The sequence below is a fragment of the Elgaria multicarinata genome, chromosome 3, assembly GCF_023053635.1.
Source record: "Elgaria multicarinata webbii isolate HBS135686 ecotype San Diego chromosome 3, rElgMul1.1.pri, whole genome shotgun sequence".
In the NCBI taxonomy this organism is placed as follows: Eukaryota; Metazoa; Chordata; class Lepidosauria; order Squamata; family Anguidae; genus Elgaria; species Elgaria multicarinata.
This window is the reverse complement of record NC_086173.1, coordinates 11,659,855-11,684,767: the sequence shown is the minus strand read 5'-3', so window position 1 is coordinate 11,684,767 and position 24,913 is coordinate 11,659,855. Positions and strand designations below refer to the sequence as shown.

General features: G+C 44.8%; 2 protein-coding genes across 2 annotated transcripts in view; both read left to right on the top strand.

The window, feature by feature from the left end:
- Positions 1 to 22,700, top strand: part of PIN1 (peptidylprolyl cis/trans isomerase, NIMA-interacting 1) — a 56,234-nt gene extending 33,534 nt beyond the window's left edge. The window contains exons 3-4 of the mRNA XM_063119287.1: positions 5,491 to 5,601; positions 21,210 to 22,700. Of these exons, the coding sequence (XP_062975357.1) occupies positions 5,491 to 5,601; positions 21,210 to 21,319 (221 nt within the window). The 3' untranslated portion in view covers positions 21,320 to 22,700. The remainder of the gene's footprint in view (positions 1 to 5,490; positions 5,602 to 21,209) is intronic.
- The window catches only part of CHCHD5 (coiled-coil-helix-coiled-coil-helix domain containing 5), a 474,014-nt gene that overhangs the window by 316,294 nt on the left and 132,807 nt on the right, over positions 1 to 24,913 (top strand). The window lies entirely within an intron of this gene.

Below are 24,913 nucleotides of genomic sequence, written 5' to 3'. Positions count from 1 at the left end.
CCTAACAGGGCTATGGCTAACATAGCTGCCTCACACACACACACAAACATTTAGTCTCAGTAATAGCTGGGCATTCCTTTCCTGCCTTCATTACTTGTGGGTGCGAGTGCCACCTCCTCTCTCCACCACACCCATTTCTCTGACGCACCTAACTCCTTGCTGAGTGAAAGGAACATCAAATGGTGCAGTTTAGCAATGAACTAGGGCCTTACCGTGATATCTTCTCTGTTACTCATTCCATAACCTAAAGCAGGTGGGGGTGCTTCTGTTGAGCAGCAGGCCTGCACTACAGCAGCCTATGAGTCCCACACCCTCATCTACTTAATCCTAGGTAAAATCAGGAGATGACTAAAGCCGATGGAGTCACCAGACTTGGCAGACAGCAGAAATGAGTGCATGGCATCTCAGCCATTATACTTGTCATGTCGATTTAAAAAATGGGCACAACCTCCCCCAGATAGTTGTGGGTGATGGCCCTGGAGAAATTAGAGAGGGGCATGATAATGAGCGAGGGAGCTTTCTATCTCCCTTGTTACGAAGCAGGATAGTGGGAAGAGAGAATCCCTCTAATGGGTGAGATGAATTTTGCTACAAGACACTAGCACCAAGCTGGCCAGAGAACAGCACAGTGAAGGAACTAAGTGGCAGCAGCAGAGGGATTCCTCAGGGTCTTTTGCTCCTCCTGCCCTTTCCATTTTGTCTTCTGCTTGAGGGATCAATGGACAATGACCGCACTGCAGGTGACATAAACTGAGGATGTGCAAAAGGTAATCTTGGAGGAGTTTGGGGCATGGGTGCTGGGTGTGTGACTCCATGCTTACCACCATAGTTGGAAGGAGCGCAGTTGCGCAGCAGTGTCATGCCTTCCTCAGTTTGATGCACCACGAGGCCCCTGTCCATTCTAAAGGGATTAACCTGGATGTCTCTCAGCCTCCCTTGTCTCTCAGCCTCTCTTGCCTGGAGAATAGAATGGCCCCTGAGAGAATAAAGAAGCTGACTCTCATTGGCCCCGTTCAGAAGACACCTTAAACCATGCTTTAACCATGATGGTTAAGCCAGAAAGCCAGGCTGTGTTCAGAAGACACCTTAAACCAGTGGTTCTCAACCTTCCTAATGCCGCGACCCTTTAATACAGTTCCTCATGTTGTGGTGACCCCCAACCATAAAATTATTAATACATAATAGCTTTAATAATACAAAAGATGATACATGACATAGTTCAGTCAATACAGTTTCCTAAGACCATCGGAAATATATGTTTTCCGATGGTCTTAGGCGACCCCTGTGAAAGGGTCATTCGACCCCCAAAGGGGTCCCGACCCACAGGTTGAGAACCGCTGCCTTAAACCATGGTTTTAACAATGGCCAATAAGGCTTTCTGGCTTAACCACCGTGGTTAAAGCCATGGTTTAAGGTGTCTTCTGAAGGGGGCCATAGTTATGAGTCCTGTTTACTGCCTCGAGTATGCGGCTCTGCAGAACCCTTGGCCACGTGAGCAGCTTAAATTGGTATCTAGTTGCAAAATGCCTCCTCTCTCTCAAAGCGAGTATACTTACTAAACCGAAAATATCACAGTGGCATTTCCCTTCTGTGCAGGTGGTGTTGATCTGTGTAAACACTTTTTTACTGCAGAAAATAAATGGTGGGGGTGGGGAAGCGTTTCCAGGCTCGGCTTCTGGAGTAGGTGGTTGGCAAATCCAGCTTGGAAAATCTTGGGGCGGTCTCATGTTCAAATACTGGGTTTCAATCTTCCACATATTCCGCCACCATGAAAATGATGCTCTGGTAATGTCCCAAAGGCATCGGAGGCTCCCCTGAAGAATTCGTGCTCCGCTATGGTTAGAGATATATGGATTTTCTTAAATCCATTCTGTCTGTTTTGTGGATTGTTGGGCATCTTTCATTCTGTCCTCATGGATAGAATCATATTTTTTTAGGGATGTACGAGAATTTCGTTCCACTTGGGCTATTGTGCGTAAATACTAATCTCCTCCCCCACCCCCAAAAAAAGTGTTCTGGTGCATAAATCTGTGTGATTTGGAAAAAGCTGCTCCGCTGCAAATTCCCTAGGTCAGATTCTTAGAAATTTGACCTCACTTGAATTCATTATGGAGTTCTCCAACATGCCGCTTGTGTGACCTACCCATGGCATATTGATGGTTGTATGAGCAGGGTGGTGTTCTGTTGTAGTGTGGTTTCAATTGAGATATTTATTTATTTATATCCCGTCTTTTTTCCTCCAAGGAACCCAGGGTTGGTGTACATAATCCTCCTGTCCATTTTATCCTCACAACAACCACCTTGTGAGGTAGGTTGGGCTGAGAGTCTGCGAATGGCCCAAAGTCCCCCAGTGGGTTTCCACAACTGAGTGGGGACTAGAACTCGGATCTCTTAACTCCCAGTCCAACACCTTAGCCACTACACCTCACTGGCTCTGTTTGTGAAATGTGACTTGTATAGTGCAATCCTAGGCATTTCTACTTAGACATAAGCCCCGCTGAGTTTGGTAGGACATACTCCCCAAGTAAGTGTGTATTGCAGGGGTGCTATTATTACATCATTTTTATCCTACCCTTTAGCCAAAAAGGCTCCCGAGACAGATATTTTTTAAGACAGTCCCTGCCCATAGGCTTACAATCTCAAAGACATGACACAAAAGGAAAGGGGATTGGGAGGGAGGAAGGTTGAAAAAAGAAGAAGCAAATGTAGGCACTAGATTTTTAGTTGAAAAGTTCAGCAGGTCATGGACACAGTGGAAGGGCTGCTGATTCCTCTCCTCCTCCCTTTAAAAGCCTCATACGTATCCAGGCACGATGGAGGGATGCTTGACTGCTGCTTCCTTTTCTTCTGCTGGCCTCATCAGCAACAGTTGGTAGCGGGAGGGAGGGGGGATCTCAGCTGGATCTGGATCCAGGAACGATGGAGGGATGCCTGACTGATGTTGAACCTCTCTTAGCCCAAGGGCTGAATTCCATTTCGGAGGAGCTCTTCAGGGGCTGCATTTCAGTGGCTGGCAGGGCCAAAGGGGGCGGGGCCAGAATTCCAAAAATACCAGCATACTTTAGCTCTCATGACCAGTAACTAAACTATAGGAGGGGCAATTCAACCATTTAGAACGGGCAAAATGCATTTCAACCATTAGAACGGGGAAAATGCACAACAGCTGGGAAACCACCCAATGACCAATGGTCAGGGGAAGGAAGGTGAAGCTAAGGAAAGGGGACATTAGCCATCTGGAGAAAGCCAGAAGGCCAAATTGGGGCCCCATGAGGCCTTGATTTGGTACCTGGGCCTAAGGATTTGCACCTCTGGTGTATTGGGTTGCAAACTTAATCTATGTTGAGTCAGTGTAGTAAAATGGTTGGAGTGTTGTACTTGGACCTAGAAGACAAGAATTCAAATCCCTGCTTTGCCGCAAAGCTCGCCGGCTGACCTTGGGAGAGTCAGACACTAAAGTGTCTGACAATGGAAGCTGGTAAAATGGAGCCAAAACTTTGGATATAATATACAAATGGAACAATGGGGAAATATGTGGTCAAAAGGTTTAAAGTTTACATTAAGTTCTAGCCTTAAAGATATTTTTTATAAGATGATGATGGTATACGTCCCCTGTGAAATTGGCCAAAACGTATAAAGGGGCCTCGGGAACCTGTTGGAAATGTGAATTACAAGAAGGAACATTTTATCATATATAGTGGTCTTGTAAAAAAGCTAAAAAAAATGGATACAGATTCATTCCCTAATCCAAAAGATATTAAAGATCAATATACAATTGAAGCCAGAATACTTCCTTCTGGGTATAATGAACAATCAGGTGGAAAGGAATTATGGAACCTTATTCTTATATATGATAATGGCAGCGAGACTATTATATGCAGAAAAGTGGAAAGGATCAACATTACCTACAATGGATGAATGGCTGGTGAAGATGTTGGAGTTGGCGGAGATGTCAAAACTCATGTCAATAATTCGGGAAAGGACAACATCTAGGTTTATAATCGAATGGAAACCTCTTATTGACTTTTTGTGGGAATTAGAAAAAATGCTTTGTTTATCTGTGGATTCAATGAATAAGAATAAAACTTTTAAGATAATAGGAAGAGGGGAACTTTGTGGTTTTTTTTGGTAATTATAGAGTAAGAAAATATTGTTATGTTGCATAACTTTGCTGTGGAGAAAATCGGAAGCCCATTTTAAGTTTGTATCTTTTGTTGTTGTGATGTTGGTTTGTTTGTGTGTGTTTTTTAAACAATAAAATATTTAAAACAGAAGCTGGTGACTTAACATAGTGACAATGGATGCTGGTAATTTAAGGTTGCTGTTTCTGTTTTAATGATTGATTTAAGCAATGTTTTAGAAATACAGAGGCCAGGATCCAAAGGACTGCACGACCGCTTCTGTGTGCCCAGGCAGAGTTGTGTTTCTTGAATAACTGCTCCCAGTCTGCATGGCAAACAGCCTTTGTGCGTGGGTAGATTTGCCGTTCAGAGGGTAAAAAAGGGGGCCCAAAGGACACAAGTGAGCCCTTAGGCATGTCTAAGGCAGCTAGATCCTAGCTGATGTATATAAAAAAAGAAATAAAAGAAGCACAAAGCATGAACAGTACTGAGTGAAAATAGCAAAGGAGATCAAGGCAAACCAGCGACATCATCAAGGCAAGACAAATTATACCCAATGTAAGCTAAAAGCAGCTTAAAACGCAACGAACTGTCAGAACTCAGCAACGTTTAATATTTGCAAAACCTAATTGGCAGTGATTGCTTTAACTGGAATGTATCACTGTTTGGCCACTAAAGCCTATTAACGCATCCTCCCCTCCCCCGCCCCCTGCCATTACCTTTATGCAAGGGGGAGAGGAGGGTTGATCCTGTTAGCTGCTCCCCCTCCTTTTGACCCCATCACAGTTCCTACAGCTTTCCATGTGTTGAGGCTGAACTTCTGCAGTGGGAGAGTCTTTTCTATCCGAACAGGCTCATTGCAAGCCTTAGAACCCTGGGCTTCTTGGGTTCTGAATCATGCACGAAGCCCACACATGGGCTTCTGCCCCTCCCATGGGCAGAAAAAAGATTCCTACATATAGGAAAAACTAGCATATTAGAAGGCTTAGTCACTAGTCTCTCTCACACTCAGTTTTCTATGCAGAAGGATGATATTTAAACCTGCAGTCTAAGTGTTATACCCAGACATAGGATATACCGTCTCAGTGTGAAGAGTAAGTCTAGCTAGAACATAAAAACCATGCTACATCAGATGAAGGCTCCATCCAGTCCACAGTTCTGTTCACACAACGGCCAAGCAGCTGTCAACTGGGAACCCCCAAGCAGGACACAAGTGCGATAGTATCCTCTTGCCCATGTTCCCCAGCAACTGGTGTATATACGCATACTTCCTCTGATACTGAATATCATCGGTCCATCTCTTTCTCTCTCAGACTTTTCCAACTCTTGGCTCCCTCTCACTAACCTCAGAATTGCTTTCTGTCATCCACAGGCTACATCCAGAAGATTAAATCTGGCGAAGAAGACTTTGAATCCTTAGCGTCACAGTTCAGTGACTGCAGCTCGGCCAAGGCAGGGGGAGACCTGGGTACTTTTGGAAGGGGTGAGTCGGGGGATGTTTTCACGTGGCTGCAATCCTACTGTTCTCCGAGGTGGGTGGGTGGGTGGATTGTTAAAGGGAGGGCAGCCAAGCCTTTCCCTCCCTGATGAGAAATTGCTTTTGTGCGGACACCTGCTGAGTAAGAGACGAAACGAGAAAGAACTCCAGTTGGAACACAGTGTAGCCCCAGTGACAAACAAAAGTGACGGTGTTCGGAATCCCTCTTTCATGTTGTAGGCAAAAGTTCAGAGATTTTGGGGTCTCCAAAGCTACAAAAAATGAGAGAACACTGCTTAGTTCTCTGCTAAGCCCCAACTCCCATAGAATGTAGCTAATAGCAATGCAGGCATCATTGCATGATACTGGTCAGATGGTAATTTTTCAGATTTTTATTATGCGGTCACAGACCCAATAAAAGCAATACCAACAATCATTAATTTAAAACCATAAAATCACAGTCTTTTGTTCAACAGGCTAAAAGAGTTATTTAAAACATACACATATTTAAAATATATAGGCATAGTTAGTAAAATTGGGAAAGTGGGCCCCATGCTGCAGGTTGGGAATCCGAGGTAGATTCTGGGTCTGGACCAGTTGAAGACCACTAGCACATGAAATATTCTGGCCTCTGACCACTGAGGGGCAGGAGCGTCAAATCTCTTTCACCCTGAGCACGGAGTTACATACATTTTATTATGTGGTCACAGACCCAATAGAAACTATACCAACTATACCAACAATCTTTAATTTAAAACCATAAAATCACAATCATTAGTTCATTATACAAACAGGCTAAAAGAGTTATTTAAAACATATATAGGCATGGTTAGAACACCTGGTATAAAAGATAAGCAACAGCAGCATGGGATAGAAGTGATAAGATCAATTTGCAATTCCTTTGTATGGAGAGGAGGAACTTAGCCACTAACTCTGTTGTTAACTTGTTTGTACCTGCCAGTAAATATTCCAAATACTGTTTGGGTGTCCTTCCAGGGCATTTTCTCATAAGAGGGCCAAGAAATCTATTTCTCTCCTCCCTGTGGAAGCTACATTGGAAAAAAACATGGTCTAGTGTTTCGACTGCTTTGTCACCACAGGGACGCAAACGGTCCTCATATGGGATGCCCTGATAACGCCCTTCCAAGATTGCAGAAGTAAGGCAGTTAAATCTAGCCCTTGTAAAAGCATGTCGGTACTTGGGGATGGTCAAATAGTCCAGATATCTAGCATATCTGGGAAATTCAAAAATTAGAGGTCAGATGGTGCATTATGGAACAATTTCACCTGGCACAATTTATGTGGTGTTGGCAATAGTATTGAAAAGACAGGAGCTGCCTTATTTATTACATTTTTATACCGCCCAGTAGCCGAAGAGCTCTGGGCGGTTCACAAAAATTAATTCTCTTTGTATTCTCTTTGCCTTCTCTTTGTATGAAAAGTAAGTCCCACTCCCCCCTTTCTCCCCCTTCAACAACCTTGAAGGACACAGCTCTGGTCAGATGATTAGCTCTTGCGTGTCCTGACTAGAGATGGACGGACTCACCTGTGTCCTGATCCGTAAGGTGCTTGCCAAGCCGCCTCCTGTGGTGTTGCGTGAGCTTCGCAGCCCGGCGAGTGCCCGATGGAGCTTTCATACCTTTGATCTTGCATAAATGGGGCCTTTACGGATGCCATTTGTGCAACTTGGGAAATACACAATTTCTGGAGCTGCCAATATTGCGAAATCGCACAGCTGCCAGGCGGTTGGCAAGTCCTGGCCTGCTCAAAGAACCACAGCTCAGTAAACTGGGTCCGAGGGGGAGGGCACAGGGCAGTCTGTTGGACTTCCGGACCCAGTCGGGTGCCCATCCCAAGTCCTGACACCCTCTCTTACGAGGCTTCCCCAATTTGATGCCTTCTAGGTGTTTTTGAGTGCAACTCCCATCACCCTTACTCAGCATGGCCAATGGCCAGGGATGATGTGAGTTGTAGTCTAAACCATCTCGAGGGCACCAGGTTGGGTGAGACTGCCTCATGCTACTACGGGAAGATGCTCCATTCATCACCCACCCACAAGGTCTCCATAGGTTTGGGGGTTGCTGCTGTTCTTGTTACTAGATGGCTCCCCACCTTGGTCCATACCTTCCACTCCTTCCTGTGTGACAGGAGCTGTAATAACTTTCCTTCCCCATGCAGGTTCTTTGTGGCACATTGGGGAATGCTCCCACTGTCTTGGGCTTGAATGTTCCAAGTGTGGTTAGCAGCAGGATCTCTTGAATCACACACAACTAAGCTTTCCTGTCAGAAGCCCAGGGCTGAACACCTTGAGCTCTGCATGGTTGTGACGTATTCCTCTTTCCCTCTTGGCTGTTTTACTTGCAGTGGCCAAACCAAAGAGCAACCCATCGACTGAATAGTTGGGATATGTGTTCTCTGCTCAAAGGCTCACCTTTGGATTGTGTGATCTTGCTGTGTACTCATCTGCTTTTCAGACTAAAAGAGAAGGATCCTTGTTATGTCAGTTATTGTCCATGCACACTAGGATCTTTGCTCTGGAAGAAAACGATCACAATGCAGGTGTCATTTATCACCCCCATGGTCTAGGCATTGTAGGCTGAGTGCTGCGTCATCGGCACTCTCATTCCCAAAAGGATCGCAGGGTAGTGACTGTTTCCCCCCCCCCCCCATCTGTTCCAACTTGCGGCCTTTCTCTGCTTCATTCCGTATGATTAAGCTTTCTGTCTACTTTATATCACACCAACTGAGGCATGGCTTCCTCCCTTTCCTCCAGCTGGCTTCCACTGTGTGTTTATATTAAAGGATACCTTCTCTTTAACGATTTCACCACGTGAAGGTTGTTCCACCTGCTGCGTTGTACATTTGATTGATCATCTGTCCTAGCCCTTGACAGTGCGTAATAGAGCTGGAAGGGGGACAGTGGGTTATCTAGCCTTGCCCTTAGGCATGCTAACTCAGATTATTGGATCCTGGGTTTCTGTGATTTCATCCTAAAAGTGCAGAAATCTGACATCCTCTGTGTGTCGGGCTTAACTTGTTTTAAAAAGGCCATAGGCTTCGAGGCTTGCAGAGAGATGCATGGGGGAAAATAGAGAAAATGTCCAGAGATGGCCAGGCAGGGTTGCCCCAGAGTTGGGCTTCAGTACCTTTCTTGCCTCTCCTGTCTTCTGTGGTTAGTATTACTTCTCCTCAGGTATGAGGATACCTTGTGTTTAAAATTAAAAGGAGCTGTAGTACAATGGCTGCCCAGGCTGTTTCTATGGGGAAAGTCCACAGCTGTCTTAAACCAGGGGCCTGTTCCAGTCAGCATCTGCACTAAACAGATTCGAAGCAACCAGTATGACTTAAGTCCACTTGTTTGAAAGAATTATATAGTTTATTGATAGAAAATGGACACAGATAATGAAATCAAAGAAAAACTTTACACAGGCCTCCCAACTATAGTAGATCACGGTCCAACAATTGGTGTTGCATTGGCTCCCTGGATCCAAAGGTGGCATCCCAGGGGGTGTTTTCCTGAGCAGGCTGGCGGCCTCCCCTCTCAGGTGAGAACAGGTCGCAGGCCAATCTGCACAGGATTTTTCAGGGCTCGTCTCACTGAGTTAAAGGTTGTCACAAGGCACACACTTCTCCCTCTCTTCATGAAGGAGGAGAAAGTGGGGGCCACAATTTCTTGGCAGGAAAGAAAGTTTATCACAGCAGAGGAAGGAGCGTTCTCATCAGAAGGAAAGTTTGGACTGTGCAAGACAGCTACTATGCATTAACTGACTTTCGTTAGTAGCAAAAAGCGATGACCTTCACTGTACAGCAGTGAAAACCAATAATTTATAATAGTTGCCAACTGCTCTATTTATTTATTTATTTATTTATTTATTTATTTATTTATTACATTTTTATACCGCCCAATAGCCGAAGCTCTCTGGGCGGTTCACAAAAATTAAAACCACAAAAAACATCCAACAGGTTAAAAACACAATTACGAAATACAGTATAAAAAAGCGCAACCAGGATAAAACCACGCAGCAAAGTTGATTATAAGATTAAAATACAGAGTTAAAACAGTAAAATTTAAATTTAAGTTAAAATTAAGTGTTAAAATACTGAGTGAATAAAAAGGTCTTCAGCTGGCGACGAAAGCAGTACAGTGTAGGCGCCAGGCGGACCTCTCTGGGGAGCTCGTTCCACAACTGGGGTGCCACAGCGGAGAAAGCCCTCCTCCTAGTAGCTACCTGCCTCACTTCCTTTGGCAGGTGCTCACGGAGAAGGACCCCTGTAGATGATCTTAAGGTCCGGGCAGGTACATATGGGAGGAGGTGTTCCTTCAGATAACCTGGCCCCAAACTGTTTAGGGCTTTAAATGTCAATACCAGCACTTTGAATTGGGCCCGGACCTGGACTGTCTACCAAATAAGTATACATACGCTACTAGACACTGCTTATGAGTTTGTGTAAATTTGCACCTGACTCCATTCTTCTGAAACCAAATCTAATAAACCAGCATTTCCAGGAAAGTGGATTGCAGGTGATCTGATAGACCTTTCTCCGCCTGAGACCTGGAGAGCTGTTGCCAGAGTACATAATACTGAGCTAGATAGACCAATGGTATCAGGCAGCTTTCTGTGTTCATGTATGTCCCAAGATCTCCTGAATTCTGCTACTTCTATAAATTAAGCAAATTGAGCACTTTGGCATATATTTGCTTACTTTTCATATGTAACATTCTTCTTCTCATCCTGGGAAAAGGCAAAGAGCTTTCCAGCATGCAGGATTCTTCTCACTATGCCAGTGCTGACCCACTGGGTCATCCAGCATTGTTCATACACATTCATGCTTCAGAGCTAAAAAATTGACTTTTGTTTGAAAATGAAAGCTGAAATCTTCTGGATGCTAAGTGTTGAGCCTGATGCCATTTTCTGTCCACCTGCATAGCTCATTTGCTGGATACAGGGGGAGGTGAATGGATGTGTCTGAAAATACTTTTAAATAAAATAGGATAACACTGGACAGGTGCATGGGACCAGGATGAAAGAGCAGAGCCAGGGAGTAGCCGAGAGTGAACAAGCCCTCCACCACTGACACTGGATTACATCTGTCCTCAGGATCCTTAAGTTCATATCTTGAAGCTTTCTTGCACAAAAATTACCCGTTAGAGCAGGAGTGCACCACTGGTGTCCCAGTGGTTACGTGTGCCCCTCCTGGCCTTTACTGCAGCCACCACATCTGCCCTGAACACATCAGTGCCACCAAATCCCCTTTTGATTTCTCTCTCAGCTGTCCTCTCTAGATCTTCACATAGATCACTCTTTCCCTGCTTCTGCTAGCAATGAGGAAAGTGCCATCTATATCAGGTTCGCTGGGGTGTCTCTGGAGCCTGTGCACGTGTGTATTTGTGTGTGGGGGGGGCATGCACACATGTGGCCCTTGGGGTTGAAAAGTATGTGCCTCTCTGCTTTATAGAGTGAAAGACAGGGCACTTGGAATCTAATGAGCAAGGCTAGCCTGCCCGTAGGCTAATAGGGGTGCCACCTAACTGCTTGTCCACTGAGCTACCAATACATTTCGCTGCTTTTGTCTGTTTTTATGGAGCAGAAGAGATTATGAAACCAGGCTGTTGTGATTTGTGGTGCTCTAGTAAAATGATATCCCTTGCAAACGTAGATGCCTGTGTTCACATGCAGAAAGCACTTGACGTTAGGCACTGTGTTGTTTGGGAGCAATTACAGCAAGGGTGTACAGCCCATGGGCCTCAGGAGTCCCCCTCCTCTCCACCCTCCTGAGAGACTCCCCCAAATCTCCAGCAACCAGCAGTAACCTGCAGCTCACTTCTGTCTTTTTGCAATTGCAAATCACATTTTTTCCTTCTGGAGGATGCTCCATGACTGGGGCTTCTATAGCAGGGACCATAGGGCGTCCAGTAGGGCAGGGGGGAGCAATTTGTGACCCTCTAGGTGTTTGGGCTTACAACTCCTATTAGGCTTTTGCCAGAATAGCCAGTGGCAAAAGACCACGGGAATCGTAGGCTAAAACATCTGGAGGGCCACAAGTAGCCCACCCCTGGTCTAGGAGTAGGATTTCTAGAGCAGGAACCATAGAGCCCTGTGAGTTTGCCTCCCAGAACAGCTTTTTAAAATGTAAGGAAGGAGTGGTGAGGGTGGGGTGGGTGGGAGAGGCTGAGTAAATATGTGATTGTCAGGGCTTTATGAAGAGTGTGTGTTGTGGCAGGGGCGGGGAGCATGTGTGCATGCTAGCAACCCCTAGCCCCGCATTTGGTGGCCCCGGTGGACAAAAAGGTAGTGCACCCTGACTTGCACATATTTATGGCTTTCATTTTTGATGTGTCACCCTGAAAAGATGGGCTCTCTACTTCTGGCTGATTCTGTAATACACATCTGGTGTTAAACTCTGACCCTTCATCAGACAAACTTGAGAATTTTCCCTCATCTGTTCAGGATAACAATGACTACAATGGCTCCACACATTCCTCTGTCCAATTCGGAATCCATAAAAAACAGATTAGTTATGCAGGATCTGCTGGACGCGCGATTTTGTCTTAAAGGATTGATTACAAAGGAGGGAGACCTGTGGACCTTGGCGCACTCTCAGTGATCGTCGTTGGGAGCATACTGAGGCCTAGCGCGGTCTCAACAGCCAGTGTCCCTCCTGCTCTGGTTTAAACTTCCCCCACAGTACAGCCCCACTTCACATTATGTACCAGAAGAAGAGGCTGGTGGTTTGTCGTGGTGCTCCGGAGGGACGCCTCTGCGTTGTGAGTGGGGGTAGCACATCGTAGTGCACTTCTGCTGCCGTCTTGGAAGTGCTTCAAGGGCAAGAGGCCATTTTGGATTCAGCCCCATTTTGGCACCTGCAGCCTTCATGCAGACTCCAAAGCGGAGCCCCCACCTGTAATTTAAAAGTGGGAGAAGCACCCACTGGCCACAAGTTGGAAGGAAAATATGAAGTTACATTCTTATGAGTTTTTTTTTAATGAACACATCTCTATTTGTACAGGCATGCAGAATGTGAATTTGCAGGTCAGGTGGAGTAAATGACTTCACCCCAGGATGCATTAGCATAGCCATAGAAACACCTCCCCACATGACAATAGGCCTGTTCAGACAACACACTAAGCCATGGTTAGGCCGCTAGCCCTTTATTTATTTATTTATTACATTTCTATACCACCCAATAGCCGGAGCTCTCTGGGCGGTTCACAAAAATTAAAACCATTCAAAATATAAAACAACAGTATAAAACCATAATATAAAATACAATATAAAAGCTCAACCAGATAAAAACAAAACAGCAGCAATGCAAAATTACAAATTTAAAACCATGTTATTTAAAATTTATAGATCGTTAAAATATTGGGAGAATAAAAAGGTCTTCACCTGGCATCTAAAAGCATATAATGTAGGTGCCAAGCGAACCTCCTTTTGTAGCAAATGGTTAGTGAGCACATTTGAAATGTGGTTATGTAGCCACCATGGTTAGGAAGGGTTCACACGACATGCTAAGCCATACTGTTTAGCTCAAAATGCTTAACCACTGTGGCTCAGCGAGTCAGCTGAACAGGGTCAATTTCTACTTGAAATAATAAAAGCTTTTGCTGCTTGAGAGCAGTGGAGTGTTTGCTCACTCACCAGCCAAGACACTGCTAATTTTATCTAGCCAAAACTTTGGTCATTGTGAATCCAGGTCTTGATTTGCAGAGGAGTTATCATTTTAATTGCTCTTTGTCTTCATTTCTATTCAGAGCTTTGTCTTGTCGTCAAATGGCAGCAATTTCTTCCTCAGTCAAATATTTCCTTTAAAAAAAAAAAAAGGATGGCTGCTAATATTGGCACTTTATGGATTGGGAAGTAATGAAACAGTCATTAATCTTGGGCTGCTGGTGACTGGTAGTTTGGTCTCATTTAGAAACTGTCAGCTCAGCCATGATCCTGGGTGACTTACCGGTGGAGATGGTTGAGATGAGATTGGCGAACAATACACAGCAAAGCTGCCGGAGTCCCTTTGTCCACCAGGTGGCACTAGTGGCACAAGCAGCTGCTCAGCTCTTCTGACACCCTGATCTCCATCTTTTCTCTCCTTTCACTCATTTTGTGGGGCTGCAAACCGTAATTTATTAGAACTATGAATCCTGGCTACATTTAGAAGTGAAACAGCTCAAACTTTCCAATTTATCTTCTTCAGAAAAAGAAAGAAAGCAACAACAAGTAATTGACGTTTCCTCTTTTGGCTTTATTGAAGCGTGGGCAGGGAGTATAAAGTTGTTTTTCTTCATCCTGAAATGAAGAGCTCTTGGTTGGAGAGTAAAATTGGCTTTTAAAAGAATCAACTTGGGGAATTGGGCAGAGGGATGTGCTAAAGGAGTGCATCTCAGATGTTATGGAATGGTACCATCCCCCCAAAGAACAAAACTTATGAGTATATGCGTACATGCCACTGTAGAAGCATTTGTAGGAAATACCTACCAAGGTCTTATATCCTTGTGCACTTTTTTCCAACCCCAAAGCTGCTACGTTAGCATCACTTTTCGCTGCCAACTTGAATGCATCCTTTTGGCCTGATACTTCATCTTCAGCCTGAAGTAACTGGGCCCATAGCAGCAGCCCAACCCCAGTGAGCCACAGTTTGAGGGAAACCTTGGATCGTAACTTTTAAAACCGATTGCTAATAAAACGTGTGCCATTATCTCTACCCCTTTTTTCTGGTATCCCATGTCATTGTAGACTTCCATCTCACACCTTTTCTCTGTGAAACATCCTTTTAGTAGAATTTCTTCCTCTCATCCCTATTATGGGCCTCCTGGATTTTGCCTCTTCACCTAAGCCAGGTGAGCTGCTATGGTATCGGCTGGCCAATGCAGAAATTGCAGGTCTCTGGGGGAATTGTGGTTCCAGGGTATGGCGAATAGAAGCACAGAAGGTTTCTCAGCTCTTGATTATTCCCTACGTCTGTGTAGTTGATTTTATTCATCTATCTTGTGCCCCTGTTCATGTTCTCTTAACAACTTGAGCACTCATAGTGTGAGATGCTGTTCTTGCCAACACTCCATGCTTCTGGAAAATTCCAGACATTTATTTGAAGACTAGGTTATCTTGCTCTGTGCATGTGTACAGAGAAATCCAATTATTTAGTGCAAACCAATATGTTTTGTTTTATTATAGCAACTAATTAGTATCCATATTCGTCCAGGAGGTATGTGATTACAAAATGAGAAACTTAATTACAATTAATTATAAACTCAATTAGAAAATGAGAAACAATTTATATCATTGATTTAAACGGCTCTCTTTTCCCTCTCCCCCCCGCCCCCCAGAGCAGTTTAAATTTAATCTACCCTGGACCTGTTGTTTAGGAATTTTTCTCACCTTTTTAAAACTGGTGGCCATCATCATATCCTATGGCAGTGAATTCCATAGGCTGTCTTTTTTGTGAAGAAGTAGCAAAAGTTATACCCTTGTAAGAGAGGGCGAAGGATTTTCCTCTATCCACTGTGTTAAGGCTGTTCAGGCTATTCATCATTTTATACACCTCTCGAGCTCCCCTCCCCACTGAATCTTTTCTAAACTTCTAAATCTAAACTAAACAGCTCCGAATGCTTTTCATTGCTTTGATCATTGCGCTTTCCCTTTTCTGTCCTCTGGTGAGCTCTAGGATATCCTTCTTTGCAAACACGGCCACAGCTGAGCAAGGGTGGAAATCTCTGGCCCCGTTCAGACAACACACTAAACCAGGCTGCTTAACCAACCGTTTTGTGGTTAAGCAGCCTGGTTTAGTGTGTTGTCTGAATGGGGCCTCTGTCTTCCCAGCACCAAGTCCAACACTCCGTCCCACAACTAGATTGGTGTAGTGATGGGTTAGCACACCATGGCTGCTCTTGTGCAAGCCGAGAAAGAATGAAAGGGCTTGTACTTTGGCAGTTGTAGAGCGCTGAACTGATTTGTATTTATGCACAGACAGAAACACTCTATATCACTGTTGAGAAAGCATTTCACAGTTCAGGATGCCATCCTGATCACTAGGTACTGCCAAGGATTGTAAGGCAGCTCTGTTTATTGAGCGTAATACAGCTGTATAGAGAGAGTCCTACAGTACCCACACCAATTTTTTAATCACCCAGGCAACCATGTCCAGTTGTCTCTTGATCTAAGACTTGTGGGAAACAACAGACCAAATCTATAATGGCTGCTCCTGGAAGAGGAAGTTTAGAGCTGCAGATGGAAGAAAAAGAACAGGTGGATTTAAAGCTAGAAGTAAAATATATAAATTCCACTCAACCTCCTCGGACTCCTGATGCGCCTGCGATGCACAGCCTGCAAAGAGATTAGTATATCACCCAAACGTCTCCCCTTTGGGGGGTGGGAAAGGGGGGGGAATCCTGGCGAAGATTCATCCATTACACTGTCTTTAAGTTTTCTGTCCTCGTCTCCTCCAGCAATATCTTGTGATTCCGAGACAAGGGTCATAAACTTACATAAGATTTACTCGGTCTTTTCTTGCCTTATCCATGCCGTGTCGAGCATCGCAAGGCAGCAAGTCCTTGTGAAGATTTTCAGTGCCGAGTTCAGGCCACTGAGCTTCAGCTCCTGTTCTTTTCTTCCTTTTTGACACCTGGTGCTCAAATCTCTGGTGGAAGATGGTGCCCTTTTGCAGTGGGTAAAAGCCTCGTTATCTTGAGCTGGAAGCTGCAGACTCCTAGACCTCCTTAAATTGGATGCAGATACCATTTGTTCTTCGGCCTGCTGCAGCAGTTTAGTTGCTGCATTTTCCCGAGCATTTCTTTAGTTCTGCCTGTGCTTGCAAAACACATTCCCTGGGGTGTCTGGGGCCGCCGGCTCAGGCATGAGCAGCATCTATAGAGCGGTCCTGGTCTAGGCTGAATTTGAGTCCACAGGGAAGGTGTGTAAGGCAGAACCAATCTGGGCCCAGGTGCACAGCCTTTGAGAGAGGTTCACAGAAGGAACAGGGCAAAGAGGAGCAGTTGTAAAGAAAGGGGGGCTCAGGTACCAAGAGGTTCAGCTATTTGACTGATTGATTATTTGCCTTTCTATACCACCAAGGTGGCTTGCAGGAATTCAGAAATTAAGCATAATAAACACAAGCATAATGAAATACTAAAAGCAACCTTAAAAACTGTAACAGTTTAAAATGCCAAATTAATAAGGTGTGTTTTGGCCCTCTTTTTGAATGTAGAGAGAGAATTTGAGAGCAACACAGGAGAAAGCCCTTTCCCACGTGCCTAACAAGCTGGCCCTATGAGCAAGATGAAAGGGCCTCTTCTGCTGAACTTCGTAACTGAGCAGGTTCATGCCAAGACAAGGTGATCCCTCAAATAGCCATGCCCTAAACCATTTAGCGCTTGCAAGGTTAAAACCAGCACTTCAAATTAAGTCCGGAGTGCAGAGCTTCCAGGATTGGAATGATGTGGTGCTGATACTGCACACCAGTAAGCAGCTGAGCTTGCCTGATTTTGGACCAGTTGAAGCTTTTTGACACTCTTCAAGGGTAGCTCCATGGAGAGAGTACCAAGAAGCTGTATTCTATTTATTTATTTATTTATTTATTTATTTAATTACATTTATATACCGCCCCACAGCCGAAGCTCTCTGGGCGGTTTACAACATTTAAAAATAGTAAACATTAAAAGTATACAATTTAAAACCACACACACACACACACACACACATAAAAACAGTATAAAAACAACAGTATCCATTTAAAAACAACAATTGTGGGGTCCATTAAAAACAAACTTAACGTTGTTAAATGCTGTTAAAATGCTGTTAAAAATGCCTGGGAGAAGAGAAAAGTCTTGACCTGGCGCCGAAAAGATAACAATGTTGGCGCCAGGCGAGCCTCATCGGGGAGATCATTCCACAGTCGGGGGGCCACCACTGAAAAGGCCCTCTCCCTTGTTGCCATCCTCCGAGCTTCCCTTGGAGTAGGCACTCGGAGGAGGACCTTAGATGTTGAGCGCAGTGTACGGGTAGGTTCATGTCGGGAGAGGCGTTCCATCAGGTATTGTGGTCCCAAGCCATGTAGGGCTTTATAGGTTAAGACCAGCACCTTGAATTGGGCTCGGAAACATATAGGCAGCCAATGCAAGCGGGCCAGAATCGGTGTTACATGCTCAAACCTCCCTGTTCCAGCTATCAATCTGGCCGCCGCATTTTGCACAAGCTGCAGCTTCCGGACCGTCTTCAAAGGCAGCCCCATGTAGAGGGCATTGCAGTAATCTAATTTGGAAGTTACCAGAGTATGGACAACTGAAGCTAGGTTATCCCTGTCCAGATAGGGGCGTAGCTGGGCCACCAACCGAAGTTGGTAGAAAGCACTCCGTGCCACCGAGGCCACCTGAGCCTCAAGTGACAAAGATGGTTCTAGGAGAACCCCCAAGCTACGAACCTGCTCCTTCAGGGGGAGTGCAACCCCATCCAGAACCGGTTGAACACCCCCCATCCGATCAGAGGAACCACCCACCAGCAGCATCTCAGTCTTGTCTGGATTGAGCTTCAGTTTATTAGCCCTCATCCAGTCCATTGTCGCAGCCAAGCACCGGTTCAGCACATCCACAGCCACACCTGATGAGGATGAAAAGGAGCAGTAGAGCTGCGTGTCGTCAGCGTACTGATGACAGCGCACTCCAAAACTCCGGATGACCGCACCCAACGGTTTCATGTACATGTTAAACAGCATGGGGGACAAGACCGATCCCTGCGGAACTCCATACTGAAGAGTCCACGGGGCCGAGCAACGTCCCCCAAGCACCACCTTCTGGAGCCGTCCTGCTAAGTAGGAGCGGAACCACTGCAATGCAGTGCCCCCCACTCCCAGCTCAGCCAGACGTTCCAGAAGGATACCATGGTCGATGGTATCGAAAGCCGCTGAGAGATCAAGGAGAATCAACAAAGTCACACTCCCCCTGTCCTTCTCCCGACATAGGTCATCATACAGGGCGACCAAGGCTGTTTCCGTGCCAAAGCCGGGCCTGAAACCCGACTGAAATGGATCCAGATAATCAGTCTCATCCAAGAGTGTCTGGAGCTGGCCCGCCACCACCCGCTCAAGGACCTTGCCCAGGAATGGAACATTTGCTACCGGGCTGTAGTTACTAAGATTTTCCGGGTCCAAGGAAGTTTTCTTCAGGAGTGGTCTCACTACCGCCTCTTTCAGACGGTCTGGGACCACTCCCTCTCGTAGAGAGGCATTAATCACCTCCTTGGCCCAGCCGGCTGTTCCATCCCTACTAGCTTTTATTAGCCAAGAGGGGCAAGGATCCAGTACAGAGGTGGTTGCGCGGACCTGTCCAAGCACTTTGTCCACATCCTCGAGCTGTACCAACTGAAACTCATCCAAGATTACAGGACAAGACTGTACTCTGGACACCTCACTAGATTCACCTGCTATAACACTGGAGTCTAAGTCCTGGCGGATGCAAAAGATTTTATTCTGGAAGTGCCTAGCAAATTCATTACATATTCTATGATCATTGTTAGTACTGTGGACCAAGCCAGCAACAGTGTTTTCCTGCTTTCTTTTGCTGCTGTCAGACTGGGACCAATGAGTCCCAGGTAAGCCAAGGAGTCTCTGACATTCTTAAGTCAGTTTTTCTTGAAATCTGCTAGAGTAGGGAAGGATTTAATAGTGATGGATTTAAAATGGAATTTTTTCAAGCATTTTCGCTAATGATGTCTTACTCCATAAAAGATGAAGAGGGATACATAATTTGACTTGTGATAAATGCTGGAGACATAGTGAGTGTGGTACGCATATTTTTTGGCACTGTGAAGAAATAAAATCATATTTGACTTTGTGCATAAAATTAAGCTTATAGTCTATATCTATAAAAGCCCAGACTGCTCTTCCAAGCTAATTATAGTTTTTGCCCTCTGGTGCCATCTAGGGACGTTCCTCAGAACTGTGGCCTTCTTTGAAAGTTCCAAGAAATAGTTTTTGCCCTCTATTGCCATCTAGCGACGTTTCTTGGAACTGCTGCCTTCTATGGAAGTTCCAAGTTCCGAGAAAGATAACTGCCAGGAGCTTCCGGCCTAGCAGAGGGGCCAAAACCCACTAATCTCCTTACCAGACTGCTCCTCTACACCTGTCGTATGACGGGCTTTTTTGCTAGTACATTATAAAATACTATTGGATCCGTTAAGGGTGCTTCTGAGTTATTTAAAAGGATGTGTAGAAATCTGTGCTGTAGGGATGGTTATTTGTTGACATAGTTAAAATTTCTATTGTGTTGCATTGGAAAAAACAATGACGTTGCCCCTGTGGAACGTCTCCTTGTATCTGGAAAATCTTAACAATTTTAAGCCAGTGGCAAATGTTCCTTTCTTGGGAAAGGTTCTTGAACAGGTATTTGCCAACCAGCTCCAGACACTCTTGGATGAGACTGATTATCTCGATCAATTTCAATCAGGGGTCAGGCCTAATTTTGGCATGGAAACAGCCTTGGTCACCCTGTATGATGACCTATGTCATTAGAAAGACAAGGGGAATGTGACCTTGTTGGTTCTCCTTGAACTCTTAGTGGCTTTCAGTACCATTGACCATGACATCCTTCTGGGACATTTGTCTGAGTTGGGAGTGTGAGGCAATACATTGTGATGATTTTGCTCCTACCTGGAGGGGTATAGCTCGGTCCTGTGGATTCTCCAGTATGGGGTTCTGCAGGGGTCAGTTTTGTTCCCCATGTTATTCAACATCTACATGAAACTGTTGAGTGCAGTCATCCAGAGTAGGCTGATGACATCCAGCTCTATTTCTCCTTTTCATCAGGTGAGGCTGTAGATGTCCTAAATGGATGCCTGCCTGTGACAGTGGACTGGATGAGGGCTAATAAACTTAAACGCAAGTCAGACAAGTTTGAGATGCTATTGTTGTGTGATTCTCTTGACTGGATGGAGGATGTTCAACCTGTTCTGGATGGGTGTTGCTATTATGAGGAAAATGACTTATTACATAAAAGCCTGAGAATCAAATATTTGAGAACAGGTTTATTGGGAAATGAAATATCTTTGTTACATTTTGAAATGAAAAAAATGCGTGCTAGCATTTGACCATACTCCTTAATTTCATTGGTTTGTATTTGTGTATTAAAATCATCTATTAATGCAATGAGTTGATATTTATTCTGTGTATTTCTAGTTATTTTAATAAAAATTGTAAAACCGGAGAGTTGTTAAGAGAGAAAACATGCCTATTTGTCAAACATTGAAGAAGAATTCATAATTGTATGTTATCCCTGATGAAAGTCATCTTGGCTGTCCACAAACTTTTACACCCTTTAACACACACCACTGGTCAGATAACAAAGGTACATGTGGGTGAGCACATGCACACCCACTCATACCCTAGACCATGAATGTACATAATCTAAACTATGAGTATAAAATCCACGTACCTTATTGCACCGATATTCGACCTGATACCTTCTAATGAGTACTGGTGTTTCTGATTTTCCTTATGTTGCTCTGGCTGTCTTGAGGAACCAATGAGGACAAAATCTGCTAGTCCTTAATATGTGTGTGGCTTGGTCCCAAATGCTCTTGGTAGGATATCTGTTGCCTGTATTTAATTGGATTTTTTCTTCCATTTGGCAGGACAAATGCAGAAACCTTTTGAAGATGCCTCATTTGCGCTGAGGACTGGCGAGATGAGCGGACCAGTATTCACAGATTCAGGGATCCATATCATCCTACGTATGGAGTGAAAGTGCCTTGGCGCGACACGCTTGGAAAGGAAAGGGTGGCGGGAAAAAGGAACAAGAGAACCTTTATTCCAACCCTCTGTGCACTCTCTATCCCTGAACAAACTTCATATCTAGCTTTTTTATTTTATAAAAACCCCTTGTTTCATATCTCAATACCTTCTTTGACACCTTGATGCAATGTTTTCCCCCACCCATAGAGATGCATGGTTAGCTGAGGCTGAAAACACAATCGAAACGAGGAGACAGTAGCATCTTTCATAGACACAGCAAGGAGGATGTTTTAAAGAAAAAATAAATAAACCCACAGCCGCTTGAGTTTGATATTGACGATTCCTCCAGTTCAGGAGACACGTTTGTGCTACAGGGTCATACTTCAACGCTTTTGCTCCACATCCAGCATAGAATAGAGTTATTTATTACAGCGCTCCGCCGATGGTGGCAAAACTTAGCTCTTGGTGTTTTAGATGGAATCAAAATCTCTTCCACTAATGTCCGTCCTTGTTTAGGTTAAAAAGTAATGTTCTCTTCCCCCGTGCCCCCAGCTCTCACTCAGATTTCAGCGACATTCGGCTTCCCAAATGGCCAATCATTGATAAATTGATCTTGGATACATTACAAGGGCCGTTCTTCTGCAGCATAGCCTGACAGGCACCCTTTAAAGTAGCAAACTCAAATGTACAGCTCCCTTAGCGCCAATGGAGCCCCCTGGGCTTTCCTATTCACTTCCATAAAGGGGAGGTTTCCATGTACGTGAAGGGATGTGTACCCCCTCTATTGCATTGCCGCTCCATTGAAGTGAATGGGGAAGACCTGCTTATGCAAGGATTCAGAGTGGGCCTCCAAGCATACCCAGGGCTCTGGATCCAGAGGCTTGATTTTCAACCTGCCATGTTTGGGCTTCTAGTATGCTTTCATGTTGACTTAAAACTTGAAGATGCCTTTTTAGACATGCAAAGATGTTAGCCATTGATACCCACCCCATGCAGCTTCCCCTCCCCCAAGTTTATAACCCATGTAGAATTGCATTAGGATAAACTGTATGTTAACCATTCCTGTGTATGGTTATTGATGTTGAAACGCCATCCCAAGAGAGGGCAATTAGATGTAGGCTTCCAGGTTTTTTTCTTTTTTTCTTCGCTCCTTTTTTTTTTTTTTTTTTTAAGAGGCAGGTCATGATCCATTTGTGGTTTTAAAACACACACTGTAAAGTCACTCTTTCAGTTTTGCTGCATTGCTCTCTGTTTAGTAAAATCAATAAGATTCCCACCAAGTTCCTAGCTTTTTGGTCTGATGCAAAGCAAGCTTTGTGTATATATATATGTATAGAGAGAGTGTTCCAGTTCTCTTATGCAAGAAAAATAAAAAACCCTCGCCAATTAAATATCACCGGAGTTTTGACCTTATTTTTTCTTGCTCTCTTACTACTACTTGATGGTAGGTATCTTGCTTTTTTGTTGCTTTTGCAAGGTTTGATAATTTTTAAAAAACGGAACTCTTGATAAATAGGATTTGTCTCAATTTTTTAGTGTAGGCTGGCACAACTTGTAAGCCACCAAGCCGAATGCAGCTTTCCCCAGCCCTGAATTGTACCCTGCTGAGTGCAAACCTCCTATTTAGGGCAGCACTCCAGTTTGTTAAGACGAGGACTACCTTACAGGCTTGCAGGGCAGCATTCAGTTTGATGGATCACAAGAAGTGGATGAAATGGACAGACTTACCTGGCAGTTCTCTTGAACTTAATAGAGTTACACAGCACTCCAACGTTTATGTGTGTTTTTTCCTCCAACAGAAATAGGTCCAGTAAAATAGGTTGCTATTTTGGTCAATTTCTACACCATAGTCACATTTTCATAATGTAATGTCTAGGTGCATTCGGACGACCAGGAACAGCTTAGTTGCTTACTGTGTAGCCAGTAAACCATGTGATGTGGCAGATGCCTAGAACCTCCCAAGCTATGGGACCCAACAGCAACACCCATTTTCCCATCAGCTTTGAAAAAACGGGATCTTTAGCATCTAGCATCCACCTGGCTCCTCCTGGTATGTTGTAGCCATCTTTCTGAACACTTAACCTTAACTTTCCCCAATTTGATGTCCTCTCAAATATTTTAGACTTCAACTCTCATCATCCCTTACCATTGGCTATGCTGGCTGGGGTTGATGGGAGTTGTAATCTAAAACATCTGGAAGGCAACAGCTTGGGGAAAGCTACTCTGAAGTAGAAGCTGAAGCTGAAGTGTCCAGCAACTTTGTGAGTAGGATTACACTGGATCAGTTTCAGTTGGTGAGTACTGATGATGTGGACAAGCTGCTTGGACGAGTAAGGAGGACAACTTGTCCTCTCGATCCCTGTCCTTCTTGGCTGGTCACCCAGGGAGGAGATGCAGTTAGACTACAACTACAACATATTATTAATGCATCTCTCAGGGAGGGGAGTTTTCCACCATGTTTAAAAGAAGCAGTGGTACGGCCACTTCTCAAAAAGCCCTCCCTGGATCCCCTGGACCTTAATAATTATAGACCAGTATCAAATCTTCCATTTTTGGGCAAGGTGATTGAGAGGGCAGTTGCCTTCCAACTCCAAGCAGTCTTGGATGATACAGATTTTCTAGACCCATTTCAAACTGGCTTTAGGGCAGGATACGGAGTTGAGACAGCTATGGTCGCCTTAGTGGATGATCTCCGCATGAGTATTGACAGGGGAAGTGTGTCCCTGCTGGTACTTTTGGACCTTTCAGCAGCTTTCGATACCATCGACCATGGTATCCTTCTGGAACGCCTGAGGGCTTTGGGAATCGGGGGCACTGTGCTCCAGTGGTTCCGGTCCTACCTCTCAGGTAGATTCCAGATGGTGATGCTTGGGGATAGTCGCTCCTCAAAAAAGGAGCTGTTGTATGGCGTACCACAAGGTGCCATCCTATCCCCAATGCTGTTTAACATCTACATGAAACCGCTGGGAGAGATCATCCGGAGGCATGGGGCGGGGTGCTATCAGTATGCTGATGACACCCAAATATATTTCTCTATGCCTTCAGTAACAGCATCAGCTAAGGATAGTGTGTCTCCTCTGAATGAATGCTTGGAGGCAGTAATGGGCTGGATGAGGAAAAACAAACTGAAGCTGAATCCAGACAAAACAGAGGTGCTTGCTGTCAAGGGCTCTGACCTAAGTTTGGAGGTGTGTCAGCCAGTTCTGGATGGGGCTACACTCCCCCTGAAAGACTGTGTTCGCAGTTTGGGGGTGCTCCTGGATCCGTCACTCCAAATGACAGCCCAGATAGATGCGACGGCCAGGAGTGCCTACTATCAGCTTCGGCTGATACGCCAGCTGCGCCCCTTCTTAGAGTCAGAAGACCTAAAGACAGTAGTGCACGCGCTGGTAACCTCAAGGCTTGACTTCTGCAATGCGCTCTACATAGGGCTACCATTGTACCTAGTTCGGAAACTTCAACTAGTTCAAAATATGGCAGCCAGGTTGGTCACCGGTACACCTAGGGATGACCACATTACACCAACATTAAAATCACTCCACTGGCTGCCAATTAGTTTCCGGGCAAAGTACAAAGTGTTGGTCATTACCTTTAAAGCCCTAAA